Source organism: Hippoglossus stenolepis, chromosome 5, assembly GCF_022539355.2.
Source record: "Hippoglossus stenolepis isolate QCI-W04-F060 chromosome 5, HSTE1.2, whole genome shotgun sequence".
Taxonomy (NCBI): Eukaryota; Metazoa; Chordata; class Actinopteri; order Pleuronectiformes; family Pleuronectidae; genus Hippoglossus; species Hippoglossus stenolepis.
The window spans coordinates 25536273-25553497 of NC_061487.1; the positions used below are offsets into that span (position 1 = coordinate 25536273).

The 17225-nt window shown below is 45.5% G+C and overlaps 2 protein-coding genes across 4 annotated transcripts in view; both read left to right on the forward strand.

Annotated features, from left to right (window-relative positions):
• The window catches only part of hydin (HYDIN axonemal central pair apparatus protein), a 57247-nt gene extending 45431 nt beyond the window's left edge, over nucleotides 1-11816 (forward strand). Inside the window, exons 66-94 of the mRNA XM_047339794.1 lie at nucleotides 164-396; nucleotides 504-652; nucleotides 760-955; nucleotides 1098-1206; nucleotides 1321-1557; nucleotides 1675-1817; nucleotides 2437-2664; nucleotides 2753-2913; nucleotides 3179-3270; nucleotides 3397-3613; nucleotides 3872-4072; nucleotides 4168-4294; nucleotides 4920-5085; nucleotides 5653-5800; nucleotides 5885-6092; nucleotides 6176-6397; nucleotides 6499-6668; nucleotides 6773-6971; nucleotides 7229-7381; nucleotides 7477-7647; nucleotides 7812-7921; nucleotides 8136-8358; nucleotides 8819-9028; nucleotides 9124-9287; nucleotides 9413-9563; nucleotides 9645-9875; nucleotides 9975-10199; nucleotides 11048-11329; nucleotides 11478-11816. Coding sequence (XP_047195750.1) covers nucleotides 164-396; nucleotides 504-652; nucleotides 760-955; nucleotides 1098-1206; nucleotides 1321-1557; nucleotides 1675-1817; nucleotides 2437-2664; nucleotides 2753-2913; nucleotides 3179-3270; nucleotides 3397-3613; nucleotides 3872-4072; nucleotides 4168-4294; nucleotides 4920-5085; nucleotides 5653-5800; nucleotides 5885-6092; nucleotides 6176-6397; nucleotides 6499-6668; nucleotides 6773-6971; nucleotides 7229-7381; nucleotides 7477-7647; nucleotides 7812-7921; nucleotides 8136-8358; nucleotides 8819-9028; nucleotides 9124-9287; nucleotides 9413-9563; nucleotides 9645-9875; nucleotides 9975-10199; nucleotides 11048-11329; nucleotides 11478-11687 — 5336 coding nt within the window. The 3' untranslated portion in view covers nucleotides 11688-11816. The remainder of the gene's footprint in view (nucleotides 1-163; nucleotides 397-503; nucleotides 653-759; nucleotides 956-1097; nucleotides 1207-1320; nucleotides 1558-1674; nucleotides 1818-2436; nucleotides 2665-2752; nucleotides 2914-3178; nucleotides 3271-3396; nucleotides 3614-3871; nucleotides 4073-4167; nucleotides 4295-4919; nucleotides 5086-5652; nucleotides 5801-5884; nucleotides 6093-6175; nucleotides 6398-6498; nucleotides 6669-6772; nucleotides 6972-7228; nucleotides 7382-7476; nucleotides 7648-7811; nucleotides 7922-8135; nucleotides 8359-8818; nucleotides 9029-9123; nucleotides 9288-9412; nucleotides 9564-9644; nucleotides 9876-9974; nucleotides 10200-11047; nucleotides 11330-11477) is intronic.
• A 1104-nt stretch (nucleotides 11817-12920) lies between these two features.
• The window catches only part of necab2 (N-terminal EF-hand calcium binding protein 2), a 108815-nt gene continuing 104510 nt past the window's right edge, over nucleotides 12921-17225 (forward strand). For all 3 annotated transcript variants that reach the window (XM_035157786.2, XM_035157789.2, XM_035157787.2), the window contains exon 1: nucleotides 12921-13289. In XM_035157786.2, coding sequence (XP_035013677.1) covers nucleotides 12963-13289 — 327 coding nt within the window. In that variant the 5' untranslated portion in view covers nucleotides 12921-12962. The remainder of the gene's footprint in view (nucleotides 13290-17225) is intronic.

The window sequence follows — 17225 nt, forward strand, 5'->3', positions numbered from 1 at the left end:
TCAGATCCAAACCTGTTACACGCATAGATTCTTCTACAATCACTGACTATGTAAACATGTGCAATGTCTTCATCACCGAAATAAAGTGGGAATCATGTCCTTCTACACTTTTTCTTCACAAAGGGATTTTACTTTAAATAATTTGACGTTTTTTGTCTCCCAGACATAGCGTTAGACATGGCCTCCATCTTTGAAGAGCATCACCTGTGTCCCAACAGCAGACAGCTCTCCTCCGAGCAGTTTAACGAGGCTAAAGGGATTTACGTCCTGGATGAGAACAAGTTCATCTTCAACAAAGTCCTGGTCAGGGGAACTGTTCAGGCTCGCTTCAAGCTCACCAACAGCAGCAAGGTGCCCTGCGTGCTCAGCCTGTCCATCAAATATGGTGGTGGCAAGGTAAGGCGTGTGAAGCTTTGTGAACGTGTACATGTCTTTTACACATGCATCAATATTATCAATGATTGTGGTACAGTTAGTAAAAATGAACCTGGGTTTCCTCACAGTCGTCCCGTCAGGTGGAGGCTTTCGATTTGCCTGCTACAACACTGAACATCCCCAGCCAGTCGCACGCATTCGCTGTGGTCACCTTCACGCCACAGTCAATGCAGCTGTACAGTGCTGCGTTCGAGGCCACAGTGGAGGGAACCAGCAGGTATGAGTGCATGACTGTGTCGTCTACCTTGGTCTCCTATTCCCTACAACCTCTTCTTTTGTCTTTGCTGACCACTTTGCACTTCTTCTCTCCTCTGCTGGATCCAGAACGACACCCACATTCAAGACCAAGGTGCTGGAGTTTGACCTGGTGGGGGAGGGCAATCTGCCCAGTGTGTGTGTGCTGCGTCCAGCTCTGAGGACCAGCGAAGGAAGCCCAGTGTTAGAGTTCAGACGGGAATTAGTCGGGAGAAGAAACACTCTGCCCCTGGTGCTGCTGAATGATGGAACTGTTGCAGCTCAGGTGAGACACAACTATAAGATTTTTGATCTGGGTCATCAAAAAACGCAATTTTAGCAACATTACGTTTACAATACTCACATGAATATAATATATTTGACAGGATAGCTTTGTAAACCAAGTTTTGTGTGTCTTTGTCGTGTAGGTTCAGGTTGACATGCTGGATAAACATGGTGTGTTCAGCTTCAACGCTGCTCCAGGCAACACCTGCAGCTCCATCCACTTCACACAGCTGGAGGGCTGCACGGACTCAGGTACAACTCTGTCTACAGGCAAAGAGAAATCACAAGACTTCAGATCAAGAGTTGTTGATTTACATGGAGAGAGATGGTTAGTAACACTCCCATCCTCTTGTCATTCTCCCACAGAGAATCACCTGGTGCACAGAGCCGCTCTCAAGCTGAATGTTAATGAACAGGTGGAGATAATGGTCGGTTTTTGCTCTGATGAGCCCTTGAGTGTCAAGGCCAAGTTGACACTGCAGGTGGAGGACAACCAGTGCAGCAATACCATTATACAAGTGACCGGAGAGACTTACGAGCAAATCGTCTCTCTCGACAACATCAACTGGTCATCACAGGAAATGGACCAGGACGATGAGAGAGGTGAGAGAAGACAGGAGGGCGGGAGAGCAGAGACAAACAGACAAGTGTTGAGTTCACTCCCCGTGTAGTGATTTAGTAACATCTTGATTCTCATCCTGCATTATTTCTCCCTCACAGATAGTTATGAGAAACTGAATTTTGGTGACTGCCATGTAGACTGTCACTACCAAGAGAGTTTCACCATGAGGAACCACAGCAGCAGCCAGGCGGTGAGGTTTGAGTGGCCTCCTACTGGACCTCAGGTCGTCTTTACCCCACAGGTACGGCACTGGAGGAAAGACGGTGTATCTGTAGAGAAAAAGAGCTCTAAGCCCCTGAATAATGTGGTGTGTGATAGAGAATACGCTGTCGGATAGAATCCTTTATGAATGTGTAAATGGATGAAACACTTGATCACATTGACCTGGAGATTTCAGTCAGACATGTAGCATCCTGCCTGCGTCAATGGCCCGGCTAAAACATCTATTACATTTTTTAACATCATCTGCAGGCAGACAGAATTCAGCATAAACTGAGTAGATATCGTTTTCATTGTGCACGGTCACATGACAAGCATACAGGTCTCTTCAGACACGCAAACCTCAGCTTATTTTGTCTCTGCTGGCATGCAGGGTACATATACTGAACATCATTAACAGTTACATTATTCATTAAATATAATAAATGAATGCCAAACAATTTAAAATGAAGTAGTTGCTATTTGTTACTCCACATAGCTTATAGCCAAAGTAAGACGATGACACAATAAGCACCGCTGTGGCTGTGCCCCTGCACCGCATACTATCTATTATAGAAGAAACTATGTCCTCTCTCTTTTATTGTTTTCTTGGATGTTATTTCGCCATTTGTGATTTCAAACAAACAACCTGCTTGTTACAGGTGGGACACCTTCATGCTGGTTGTTCTAAAGAGGTGACCGCCACCTTTAGCTCCCACCAGCCAGTGACCCTGAAAAGCAAGCTAATCAGATGTAAGGTTTGCCAGGTGGAGTTCGAGCAGCCAGTGGACCAGGTGGCCGACTGGGACGACCGACAGAGGACAGGCCAGTGGCTGAGTGGCTCAAAAGAGGAGGCTGCTACACAATCAGAGCAACCTGGGAAGAATCAGGTACACATGTTCACAGTGATGTTAACGACAGAGTTACCAGTTCACAATTATAGCTGACCGTCGATGTCCATAATGTCCATCTATGCAGGTGACGAACACAGAACCTGAGCCCTGCTGCTCCGTGGTGGAGGGCTCGCAGTGGGAGTTGGATTTGCTGCTCAGCGCAGTTTGTGACTATGTGATGTTCACCTGCAACGACACCAGCATCCACTTCGAGGACACCATGCTCTACCAAAGCAGACGCCACCAGTAAGTGAGGCATCGTGTGCAGTGTATGCTTCATTAAACAACATGTAACTGAAATAATCAAAATGATGAAATGGGCTCAAAGGGGACCGGGAATAGATGGTTGTATCAATCCATCAATACCGTTCTGATAATCTACAACAGTGGACACCTCTTCAATGTGTGTGTGTGTGTGTGTGTGTGTGTGTGTGTGTGTGTGTGTGTGTGTGTGTGTGTGTGTGTGTGTGTGTGTGTGTGTGTGTGTGTGTGTGTGTGTGTGTGTGTGTAGGCTGCAGTTGGAGAATCAGGGTGATGTCAAACTGGAATACTCCTGGCAGGTTGTCATGGATCTGATCAGCAACACGGGCAACGACCAAGAAGGTATAACAACAACATCATGAAGTCAAACCCTTGATTTAACCTTGATCATAGCATTTAGTGACTTTTAACCATTTACATTTGAATGCTTTAAAAACAGGAGATGAAACTGAATAAATGCTGAAATAGTTAAATGTGCGATTGTGTCGTCAGCAGCAGCGTCGGCTGAAGCCCGTCCCCACAGCGCTGTGTCCAGTGAGACGTCTCTTCTGAAGGAGAGCCCTGAGCTGCCTCCCTTCAGTGTGGAGCCCAGCATCGGGTTCATAGGTCCTGGCTCCACGCAGAACTTCAGCGTTTGCTTCTCACCTCTGGAGGTCGACCAGTTTCAGGGCAGGCTGCTCTGCAGGTGAATACACTGTCGAGATGATGCAGTAACGACTAACAAGGCTTCTTACACTTTGTTGTCAGTCTGACACTTACAGGATTGTAGTTTCTGCTTTATGTTAATTTCAACCTAAATCAAGAAAGAAAATTCATGTGTTTACAGGTGAAAAATACAACATAGGCAACAAATACACAAACATATCCCCTTAAATATGACTTAAAGAGGATATTTTATCAAAACATAATTACATGGACATGTTTATGTGTACATTTCTTTCAGTATTCCCAACCTGCAGGAGGAGGATCAGGCTCCCTGTATCCCAGTGTGCGGCCGCAGTCTACAGCCCCACTGCCACTTTGACCTTGAGGACTCGGACTACGTCACTGGGAACCACCGCAACCCTGAGTTCAGGGACTCTCTGGACCCCGACATCAGGATCCTAGAGTTCAACGCCGTCGGCCTCTCTGTGCCATCAACACGGTAACCGACAGAGAGAGGCAGTGGAAAGCTTTTCATCTCCATCCAACACTTTCATTACTTTCATTGGGTGTTCTTGTTGTTTTTTTATTCTGCAGGTCTTTTGCGCTGTTGAACCCAACCGACAAACTTTACTCATACAATTGGAAGTGTGAGGACGCAGGTGGCAGCTTGTTTCGCTGTCTCACCCCGTGTGGCATCGTCCAGCCTGGGAAGCACGTGGAGGTAAAGACGCAGACACACAACGATCTTAATCTCTGGAGGAATCTCACAACGTTTCTCTTCCATTTCCCCACAGTGTGTCACCTCGTTCACCTCATCAGTCAAACTCAGTCCGTCTCCTCCTTTCAAATTGATTCATTAGTGTTTCAGTCTCCCCATCTCCCCGCGTCCCACTTTACCACAACTTTCTAATCATCACTGCTCTTTCTATTTAATCCAATTCCACTTTAATTCAATCTCGTTTTATCCATTTTTTGTTCAACTCATCTAATGCAATCTGTTCTACTTGGTTCATCACACTTCCCTTCCTCTCTTTGTCTCCCTTTCATCCTCATCTGACAACAGTCAGTGGCCGGAGGCATTATGTCTTTGTGTTGTCTGTCAGATCCGTCCCAGTTCTGTGAACACGACATCTCAAGATTCCCTCGATGACATCCTTTTAAAATTTGGCACAAATGTTCATTTAGACTGAATTAATGAATCATGAAGTTCATGAATTAACCGATTTAGATTTGGGTGGTCAAAGGTCACAGTGACCTCCAATTGCAAGGCTGTGTTTCTAGTTTTATTCACGTGATATCTTCATTGACATCCTTACGTACTCCATATCCATCCTCTCTGTTTCCAGATGTTGTTTGAATATGTAGCCGTGCAGCTGGATGTGGTGGAGTCTTTCTGGAGCTTTGTGATTGAGACTCTGCCGCTGACACTTCCCTTCCTGTTTGTGGGCAACGCCAGAGAACCGCTCGTGTATCTCAGCAGACCTCTCATCGACCTGGGAGAACTACTTGTCGGTACGTGACAAACATCCACACATTTTCAAGTTGCACCACAAGTCTTATTTGCTCTACTACATTTAGACATGTCTGCAAAAATTCACTATATCATTATTAATTGTTAATTTCAACAATATCTGCAAAAGCTTCAGCAAGACTAAGGTCTGATAAACGTCATGTGACGAAAAGCATTTAGCTAGAAACATTGTCCTCACTGATAACTAAGAAAAGAATGAACAACCGAACCAAAGCTTTGGCCTCCCCCTGGAAAAAAGTTTACTAAACCTACTGTGGGTAATAATGTCAATACAAGACTCATGTGAATTCCATAAAATCCGAGTGTGTACACATTTAACACTGTTCCCCTGAGAAGAGATGCAAGCCGCCGACGGCAGCTGTGCCAGGCCCACTCTGCGTCAGGCTGTTTGGCTGCGGAGAGAGCGACATCTGGAATACTCGATGCGGCTGGTTTTTGAGGATGGTGAATACTCAGAATTCTGTGTGTGTGTGTGTGTGTGTGTGTGTGTGTGTGTGTGTGTGTGTGTGTGTGTGTGTGTGTGTGTGTGTGTGTGTGTGTGTGTGCAGGTCACAAAGTGGAGCAGACAGTTGATCTGGTGAATGGAGACGAGGAGCCTTTTCACTTCTCGGTCCAGCAGTCATCTCTGCTCTGTGAAGACCAGCAGTCCAACATCATCGTGCAGCCCATGAGTGGCACAGTGGCACCTAAAGACAGGTTAACGACACTGTAACACTCTGTACTGTAAAAACTGTGTGAGGTGGCAACGTTCTGGTGTTAAAATTGAACCTGGTGTTGCAGGTTGCCGTTGACTTTGTTCCTCACACCTTGCCGGGAGGGCTATCTGAGCTGTAGATTGACTCTGAAGGTGAAGAAGAGGTCAGAGCTGCTCACACTCACCGTGAAGGCCGACTGCTTCACCATGAGCACTTTGGTTCAAGTTGTGAATCCAGACGGGGGCCTCAGAGAGATCGACTCCACCCACCAAGTCACTCTGGACTTTGGAGAGGTCAGCACACTTTCACTCTATTGTCACAAGCAAGGTCGAGCGTGTCAACCTCAGCTTTATTCCTGTGTGTTCACTATTTGCAGGTTGACGTTTCAAAGCAACCCACCATTCATTTGCTGGTGACCAACCTGGCGAGATTCAGCCTGGATGTGAGTTTCGACCTAACGGGTCCCAGTGAGCTGCTGAAATACTTGGAGGCAAAACCACAAAATGCTTCTGTTGAGAGTGGAAAACAGATGCAGTTGTCGCTCTTGTTCTTTCCCCGAGGAAACTGCTACCTTCAGGATGTCAGCCTGAGTATAAAGGTGGGTGATGATCATACCTAGATAATATTTTAGGGTTTTAATGGAGGTATCAAGTCCAAAACCCATTATTCTCTCCTGTGTTTTCTCTTTCATCTCATCAGGTAAAACACGGGCCGACATTTACCTTTGTGGTAATAGGCAGGGCTGTAGCACCGAGCCTGGATTTCTCCTTCACCGAATTCAATTTTGGCAAGTGCTTCCTGTACTGTCCTGACATGGTGCTGCCATCCAAGACTCTGGTGATCAGCAACAAAGGCGACCTAGACATCAGGTGTGTGTTGAGGTGTCGGGTTTTACTGCTCAAAGATTTGTTTTTATTCCACGCAGAATGTGAGATTTTACGTTTTTTTTAAATATGCTTTACTTCTTCATCAGTGTCCAGAGCCAGTTCAAGAACACCTCTTACCTGGAGATGGACTTCCAGTCCATTGTTTTGTTACCTGGTGCTGTGATGGAGGTACCAGTCACCTTCTATCCCCGAGAGGCGCGTCGATACCACGAGAGGCTCAGCTTCGTCTTAAACGGCTGCGTTACGAAACAGGTGGACATAGACGGACAAGGGGTCGAGATGAAGGTGAGAAAGACACGTGTGTGTGTGTGTGTGTGTGTGTGTGTGTGTGTGTGTGTGTGTGTGTGCTGAAGACAAAAGTGTGGATCTATTACTGATAACAAAGATACCAGAGTTATGATTAGTATTTAGATATATTGATGTACCATAGATTAACAGTAAATATAGATATACAGTATAGATATCGATATCATTTGACTGTATAATCTATCAATCTGTTGAATTTAATCTATTCATTCTGGATCTGTACTATCTTATCTTAGCTGCATTTGGAGGATCCGAAGCACAAAGAGGTGAAACTGGGATCTTTGATGTTGGGTCAGAAGGTGAAAAAACAGGTGGTTCTGGTGAATCGCAGCCGTACAGAGCTTTCCTTCACTCTGCTGCTCCACTCAGACACACCTCTGGACCCAAAGGTAGGACCCCCACACACACAAACACACACACGACAAGATGGTTAAATACAGGCAGCACGTATATCTTCTCCTCTGCTCTTCCTCTCCTCCTTCAGGATCTGTCGTTCAGTCCAGCAGGGAAGCTGAGCCTGAAGGCTCGTGGTGGATCTTGTAAGGTTGAGATCCAGTTCTCTCCTCGTCAGCACATCCCTCTCTTCAGAGCTGAGCTGCAGGCGGAGCTTTCAGGCCTGTTACACCCTCTGCTGACCATCCAAGGCTGCTGTCACGTAAGCCAAAACATTTCCTGCTATTTTACCAGGCTGTGTTTGCTTCTCTCAACAAGCGCTAAATTAAATTGATCGGCTTTGCAACGTCTTTTACGGTTTGATAATTGTTTGTTTTTTAAAAAATATGTTGGATGAATTTGTGTAATTCCAATTTGAACTGTCAGGGTGTGGAGGTCCGGCTGGATCAGGACCACCTGGCCTTTGGACCTGTCGCTCAGCGGTGCCAGGCGACGAAGAGGATTGTTATGACAAACACCGGAGACATTGGTGTGAGGTGTGTGATGCACAGCAGATTATCCAGTGTGATTCTCTTCTTATCGTCTGTCGCAGGGCTAAAAAAACACACACAGACACATGCACCTACACACAGATACACAATATTGTTTTACTGCAGTGTTGCATAATATTATTTGAATAGAATCTGAAGTCTCCATATATTGGATTTAAATCCCGCTCTCTGAGATGCCTAATTCATATCTGTCTGGCAGGTTCCACTGGGAGCAGAGGAGCTTCCCTGCAGAGTTGTCCATCTCGCCGGCTAAAGGCTCCATCAGTCCGGGCATGAAGGTTCCTTTTGATTTGACTTTTGCCCCCAAGGACCTGAGCAAGGACACGAGATACGAGAACCTGACTTGCTCCGTCGAGAGCCGCCCCTCGCCCGTCACCCTCACCGTGACAGGCTCCTGCATTGCGGCTTCCACTAGCAAAGAGGTTTGACCGGTGCATTTTTATTTTTGTTCACATACGCAGTGTAGAGAAGAACATCCATCCATTATCTTATCACCGAGGGTACAGAGGGAAATCTGGGACACCCTGCTTTGGCAACCTGTTCTCAGTTAAGCGAAAGACAATGAATGGACGAATCTCCAGTTGGTATAAAAGATAAAAGCCGTCTCACTGAAAGGATGTTTAAAAAAACCATCTCAGATAATGTACGAGTTCGATCCGGCTCCTTTTGGAACAGACGGTGAGGGGTGACAGATTTATCGTTCACTGGAAGTCGGGTTCGATTAGCTGATTAATGACTTCTGCTTTAACATGAGTGGAATGTGCTTAATGCTGCATTTCCTTTTGATTATATTATCAGTGACAATCATTACCTGTAATTCTCTTCATACATCTACTGTATAATAATTTCCCTCTGCTGTCTTCTTCTTCTTCTTCTCTATAGGTGGTGAATTTTGTTTGCCCAGTACGTTGCTCTCACCCTCAAACCCTGACGCTGGTAAACCCCACAAACCAGCGCTGCACCGTCCGACCTGTCATCGAAGGGAAGCATTGGAGAGCGGCGCCCTCTGTGACCCTGGAAGCTCTGCAGAGCAAAACGTATGAGATCACCTACAGACCGCTGACCATGACTGCTGAAGGAAAGAAACACCTGGTACAGGAACACTGACCTACAGACAAAACCAGTTATTGACATCAATTCAATCTCAGACATGAACTTCTTACACTTCTCTTTTTGAATGTCCTCAGGGGTCCGTCTTCTTCTCCTTCCCTGATGGGACAGGCGTGATGTACACGCTGCAGGGAACCGCTGAGCCTCCCAAGCCAGAGGACACTGTTGCGTATGAGCTTCCTGCCAAGACTCAACACACACAGTCGCTCCCTGTGCACAACTGGCTCTCGGAGAAACAGAGGTACAAACGCACACGGAGTCGACACCAGAATGATCTTACCCCTTTTTAATTTAACAAAAGAACCTAAAAATTAAATCATATAGGTGGTAGGAGTGCTGAATACACACCTGTTTGTTTTTTCTAAGGTTCAATGTGCAGATAAAGATACTGAAGCCTGAAAAACCAGATGCCACCATGTCTCTGGAGGGTCCAAAGTTCATCAATGTTCCTGCTCTGACCAAGGCCGACTACAAGATGACTTTCTCCACATACAGAGAGGGGCAGTACAACTACAAGGTTTGATCATGCACCCCCTCATTTGAGATCACATCTGATAAAGTTCTGAGTCTCATCTTTACATGAACTCTTTTTCCTCAGGTGACATTTCTTAACGAGGGAACAGGCGAGTACATGTTCTACCTCGTAAGCTTCAAGGCCACTTGTCCAGAAGTCTTGTCCACCATCAAGCTGGTGAGCATTGTCCGCCGGACGGCCTCAGCCACTGTACAGGTGGAGAACCCCCTGACCACATCCACCTGCCTCACCACCGAGTGCAAATGCGCCGACATCAGTGCCCCACCTCAGCAGACTGTGCCCGGACAGTCCAAGGTGAGTACAGAGAACCGGAGAACCTCTTTGCTACGTTTAAATAATACTTTTCAAAATCATAATAGGTTCAATTCTTGTATGTGTGTGTCTTTTCTTCAGGGTTCTCTGAGCTTCGAGTACCAGCCTCTGCGTGCAGGAGAATCCACGACCCGGCTCACTCTGTTCAGCACCGATCTGGGCCTGTTCCCCTACGACCTGCTGCTCCGAGCTCTGCCTGCACCGCTGGAGAAACCCGTCCACTTCAACACGTCACTGGGCAGCAGCCACTTTGTGCTCGTGAAGTTCATCAACTACTCCCGCTTCAAAACAGAATACACGTGCAAGGTAACAAAATGTCCTGAGGGATTTAAGGTGCACATTCTTGTTGTAGACTACATGTGTTTTGCTCAAGCTTCTCTTTCGATGTTGTGGCGGATCGGTGTAGATACTGACAATCTGGTTATGTCTGTGAATCTCAAGAAAATGAGAGAAAGAAGAAATTATAAAGTTAGAGGTCAACAACTACAATTAGACAGAGAGATACACAATGAAAGATCAGGGGAAATATGACCAGGTACTGTATATACACTGATTTACAGAGACGACAAACACCAGGTTTGTTGGATTAATTAAAAAAAATAGTTCAAACAAACTTAAAATATGATTAAATAAGACGTCTGTCATTTATCGAGTCAGAACTGTGTTTCTTGTTTCTTCAGCCTTCACTGTGATGGTGCACAGTGACTGTATTTACTAACTATACTGGAGAGATCAACCATTACGTTCACAACACAACACATGCTCCTCTACTTTCACTCTGGGGGGAAAATGTTATTTGCTAATATTCACCATGAAGATAAGAAGGAAGCTGGTAACTCGTGTTTAACTGCCACTAGTGGAGTGTGGGACCAGATCGGAACCTGCTGACGTCTGATTTATCTTTGTGCTGTAAAGATCAGTGAGAACTGTACTGAGATGTGCTGTGGAACTCACATGCTGACATTTGCTTGATTTAACTTGTATGGGGTCTTGGATGTAATGAAAATCCAGACCGGTGACATCAGAGTCACGAGGACTGAAGTTCTCTTTCAAAAACATCAATCCATGTTTCAAAATGACCGAAAATAGCACTGGAGAGAAGAACGATTTATTCTCTGTCAAACGGTTCTCTCCTCCTTATCTCTCTCCTCCAGACTGATTGCCCGGACTTCACCGTGGACAAAAGCCTCGGTGCTTCACCGGGCTTCCAGGCCGGCTGCGAGGCCAGCGTGGAGGTTTGTTTCGAGCCTCATCAGCTGGGGGAAGTGAAGGGACAGCTCACCCTGACCTCAGCCATCGGTGGTGAATACATCTTTCCCTTACTTGGGATCTGCACCCATCCCAAAGCCCAGGGCCCGTTCAGCATCAGGGCCGGTCGCAACATCACCATCCAATTCAAGAACGTCTTCGCGCAGAGCATCGCTTTATCTTATCAGGTAAACAACTTTGTTCTTAAAACTTGTGAAGAGTGGAACACAAGTTAAAGTCGTCTCAGGAGGAGCATTACTTTAGTTTCCTTTAAATGTGATGATTCTTTCATCTGCTATCGATCTAACCCAGGCCTCACTGACCCTCATCTTACAGGTGGACAACCCCAGCTTTACTGTGAAAGGAACCGACACCATCCCCTCCAAAAAGTTACAAAACATCGTGGTGTCATTTGAGGCCCCTGCAGGAGGCCCCCCGGGGCCCTGGTCAGGCAAGCTGACCATCTCCAGCCAGCGCGATCAGGGCCACAGCACGCCTTGCTCATGGGTCTACTACCTGAGGGGCTACCGTCCAGATACAGCTTAGAGAGAGATTCACGTGCACTCAAACAAACACATGCCAAAGGACTTTATTGCGTTGTTACGGTTCAAGCCTGAGTTCTTTAGTTAATGTTTTATTTAATATGAATGCCAAATATACTGAATAAAACATTCTGCAGAGAAAACCCTTCTCCCCTCCTGTCAATGCAGCATCATGTCCACATGGGGGCAATCATGTCAAGTGCTTATACCGAGTCTACTGCGCTCCAGCAAAGAGGCAGGACGCTCAAAATACCTGTGGTTTTTGTGTCTTATGGACATTTTGATAACCTGAGTGTTAAAGTGTCATTAGTCAAATTTGCACAAGGAGTTAATTTGTCCAAAGCTCCCTGTGCGCTGTTAGACACACGGCACATTGCAGGCGAGTCGAGCTACTGAGCTGAAAGGGCAGAGCTGGGGGAGATGCTCATTACCAAAGGTTAGATCTGTCACACACACACGCACACACACACACACACACACACACACACACACACACACACACACACACACACACGGCTCTAATGATGAGCTGGAGTGACACTTTGAGACACACTCCTCTTTACTCCATGTGAAAATCCTCTGATCTTCCCATTGGGCCTCGGTGGGTCACACACAAACCTCCTACTGGGACTATTTAAAGGAAGAAAAATAAAGAATGATCCACTGTCTTTGTTTAACAACCGACTGAGCAGAGAGGATATACCCAGGTTGCTGTCAGACAATAAGCACACGCAGGTGGTGACTGTTCCAAACAGTCCTCAGTGGTTTCTGTAGGTTTACTCCAGCACGATGGATCCTCCCCAAGATGAGGAAAACAAAGTGACAGCAAATCCTTAATGGGTTTCACTTTGCAGGAGCTGTACCAAATCAAAATAAGTCACGATAAACTCTCCAAACCTTAACAAACCAGTCCCCACGAGCATATACCAACTATTATCATTATATGGGTCATGTAGTGGGGGTGTAGGGTGGGTGGGCTTTAAATATTCAATGTGAGAGTTGTAAAAGCTGAAGATTGCGAAGTTTAAACAGTGAAATGTTTCGTTCCTTTAACATTCCTACAACTGTTGGTGGTGAATTCTTCCAATTCTCTCGTGTTTTCTGTGGAGATGAATGAATGGACCTCTCCTCCTCTCACTGTTCACATAACGGGGATGCAGGGTGTAGGGTGGGTGGGTGTGTTCAGGGGCTGAGGGCTGTGATGTAAGAGGGGAGGTGGTGGGTGGGGGCTCCTCTCTCTCCCCCATAGAGCGCAGCATGAGCGCTCCGCGGCAAAAGGATGTGTGAGCAGGCAGCGCGCTACTGTCGGGACGGAGTCCACAAACTGCTCAACAAAGAACAAGCCAAACTTCGAGCCCAGGAAACCCGCGAGCAGCCGAACCCCGTAGCCGGTCAGGACAGCGAGTCCGCGACGGCAGCGCAGCCCGGAAACAGCGGAGCCCAGCCCGGTGGAATCGACGGGCTCGTCCGCTGGATCGTCACCAAAATGAGCGACAACAAGAACATCTCCAGCCGGGAGTACGCCTCCAGCAGGGAGGAGGTGGCCGTGGCGCAGGAGCAGTTCTTCGCCCCGGAGCCGCGGAGAGGCATCTCGGTGATTTTGGATGTGAGTACCGGGAGGTGGTGGTCAGCCTCACGGGGCGGGGGTGTGAGTGAGGGTGCGCGGGATGGAGACGTCCAGAGACACCGGTGCAGTGCGCATTTACGCACAGACTCCATCCTGCAGTTTAGGGTTAAAACTTGTGGCTCCAGCGGTTTAGAGCAGGAAACAGCTTCGAGACTCAAATAAGACACGCTGCTGTCCGGGAATCGAACCTGTGATCTCTTTCTATCTGTCTGGTTGCCAAATATCGATGCGTATTTTCCATCTTATTCACCAACTCTCTTTACGTCCTCTCTGAACGTGTTTCCTTTTATTATGACTTGGACAAAATCCACCCAACGATCCGCACATCTGGACTTTTACACATGATTTCCGTCCAAATCCACTCTGACGTGCACCAAAGCACTTTGCTGCCCAGAAGCTGCACCGACACTTAAAGCAGCTGCTGTTATCGATCCCTGAGATGAATCTAATGCCAACACATTATTCTGTAGGAGGACACACATCCAGCCTTCGTGTCCTGTGACTATAACGCAGCAGCACAGCATTATTCTTCCATCACTGCTCCACTAAAGCTGCATCACATCAGATATTATTGTTCTTTTAAAGCTTTTATTGTGGAGAAAACAAAAGAGAAAAGTAGCTCAGTGTGTTCAGACCCGGAGCTTGAGTGCAAAACTAATTATGATGATAAGAGCTCCTGTGTCCTGGTGCCACAGAGAACTAGTTATGTGTGTGTGTGTCTGTATGTGTGTGTGTGTGTGTGTCTGTATGTGTGTTCTTGGTGGGGGTGTGATTTGCTGAACTGTTGCAGATTCAGTTCAACGTTGTTTTATGAGCTTTGGAGCCAAAATGTCTCCTTCCCGTGTCCTGGTGTGAAATCATTTCACTGATGGAATGTTTTTCTGTGGTCTGGTTCATCTGCAGAACATGTTTAAGAAACTCTTTATTTTCTATGAGCATTTTCAGGCTCAAAATACAAGTTTAACTTCAGCACTGCTAAAATCTAATTTAAGGCGAGTGTGAAACATTTTTGCTGGAACAGGGGCGGCCTCAAGCATTCTGGGGCCCATTGCTTCATAAAAAAACATAAAAGAGAAGAAAAATAAGATAATTTTAATAGGTTTTCCAGTAATAATCATATTTTCTATGTTTTCTGTCAAGGTTTATTTTTCAGGATCAGAATAGTCATTCTAAATATTTCATGTCGCTTACAGGATATTCGTCTTTGTACGAAAAAGCCATATAGAGACAGACGGAGAAAAACAGGTTACCACAAAACAGTTATAAATACTCTGTGTTCTTTCTTTTGACATTATCTGCGACCCTGCTGTGATTGGTCGATAGGCAGTGCATGCCCCGCCCTCTGACATCAGCACAGTAAACTCATTCTGGCGTTTTCTCTGCATCTCACCCTCGGCATCGACCTGAACTCTGAAATGTTAATCGCCTTTTCCATTTTCCAATATTATTGACCCGGCTATTATTATTGTGAAGAAGTCCACACTGAAGGGATTTGTGTGTGTGTGTGTGTGTGTGTGTGTGTGTGTGTGTGTGTGTGTGTGTGTGTGTGGTTGCTCTTGTACAGCTATCTTTGTGAGGACCAGTTTGAGTCTACAACATACCTTTTGGCCGGTCCTCACTTTGTGACCCCCCTTTAATGGACTGTTTGGGGGTTAAGACTTGGTGTTAGGGTTAGAATTAGGTTTAGGTTAAGGGTTAGGGTCAGGGATTTAGTTTGGATGGTTAGGGTTAGGGTGGGGGGCTAGGGTATGCATTATGCCAATGAGTGTCCTCACTAAGATAGCTGTAGAAACGTGTGTGTGTGTTCTCCTCAATAAACCCTCTCCTTGCTTGTTTCTCCTCCTTTGCTTTTTCTTGTCTTCTCCTTCATCTTAACCCTGATGCTCCTTCCTTTTTTTTATTCTTTAAACTGCTGTCATCCTTCCTCTCCTCCTCCTCCTCCCCTTCATATCCTTGTCATCTTCCTCTCCTCCGTCCTCGGTCAGGCCCGAGACAGCATCCATTCTTAATAAGGCTCCGAGATGGAAGCAACGTTCTCCTTCCCTCCCTCTGTCTTCTGTTTTGTTCCGTCTTTTGTGGGTATCTGTTTTTCCCTCTCGTTTTCTTCTCACTCCACAAACACACAAACACACACACACACACACACACACACACACACACACACACACACACACACACACACACACACACACACACACAGGCGCGCCTCAGAATTGGCTCTTTTCTGCAGAGTTGAGTGCGCCCGAGGGTGCAGCCGGAAAGCAGAACAATTCAGAAGAGCTTGTCGTTTGGAACGCAGCTCGTCTCAGCAGTTAATGATTTTCACTTTGGCTCGCTCAGATGGACGCAGCCGCTGCCTAAATGCACCACTTATTTATAGTTTAACAACCCACACACAGTTGTAGGGTAAATGATCTCTGGACTAGTTTATGATTTTTCTTTTCTTGTTCAGTTGTTTAATCTCGATTCCTGATGATTTTCGAACCCGGAGAGACATCAACTATTAATCTGCAAAGTATTCTCTCAATTTATTAGATTAACTATTCAGAAAATTGTAAAAATGTAAAGTTTTCATTACCAGTCGTTATACCCAGAGATGTTGATTTTTTTTTTTAATCATCTATGACAAACAAAATAATGAAATCTTCATATTTCAGGATCTGGAAACAGAAAATATTTGTTATTTTTGTAGCAATTAATCTGTTATCAAAGTAATTGCAGATTCATTTCCTGTTGATCAATTAACTGATTAATCATTTCAGTTCTACTTTAAATATTCAGTGTGAGAGTTGCAAAAGTTGAAACTTCTGAAGTTTAAATATTACCTTTTTTTTTTGTTGATAAGGATTTTCAGTTGCATAAATCTTTTGTCGTTAACTCTTCTTTTTGTTGTGACAAAGCAAAGAGAAGAAGAAAGCAACTTCTCAGGACTCCTCCCTGCAGCACACGCTGCTTCTCTTCTGTCCGGCTGTCAAACGCACTGCTAATGAGATTAATTAATCGATACACACATTCTAACACAGTGTCCAGAAACTGGGAGCGTCTCACTGCCTCAGCCTGTCCGTCCATTTCATCTTCTACATCCTCCCTCGTCGTCTTCCTCTGCGTCTCTCTGCTGTTTTCTGCCTCTCGCCGTCAGTAGAATCAGTTCACACGAAACAAAGTAGCAAACCTGCCACTCTCCATTTCACTCACGCTATGAATGAACTCGTAGTATGTGTGTGTATGTTTGTCACACAGCTGTCCATGTGTGTGTTTTGTCAGTGTGTGCACGTACAAGGTCAAAGTCGTATACATTTATACAACATCCTTTGAAGGATCAGATTAAATAATTGAACATGTGTACGTAACTTCTTCTCCAAAGGGATGATGAAACTGCTTGATGTCAGATGGTAGTGATGATGATGCTCGGAGATGTGTCTGTTGTTACATCACAGGTCAGAGAGAAAAACTGGAAATTTCACACCATGTCCTTCAATGTTTCTTTAAAATCTTTCTTATGAACCTGGGGGGTTGTATAGCAGCGCAAACATGGTATTGTTTCCGACCCTAACTCAAAAATATCCGGATGGATTATCACCAAACTTGGTGGGAATATTACTTTTGGCTGTTTATCTTTGAATCTGTAATGTTAATGGTCGAACTCAACAACATTTTTTTTCAAACGTATCCCTGTAAATAATAATAGACAATTTTAAAGCTGATTTTGATCAGAAAAGTATTCCTGTCATCTCAATGAAGTCAGAAAATGATGTCGCGCAATAAACATCATAGTTGATGAATCTCCGCCTCCCATAGGACTACAGACACGACCTAAAGTTTATATAGATTGAAGAATAATTTCTGATTATATGTTTGGATAGTGACGTCCCACTTCTATTTCATAATGACATCATTTTAAAATGACTGATGCTT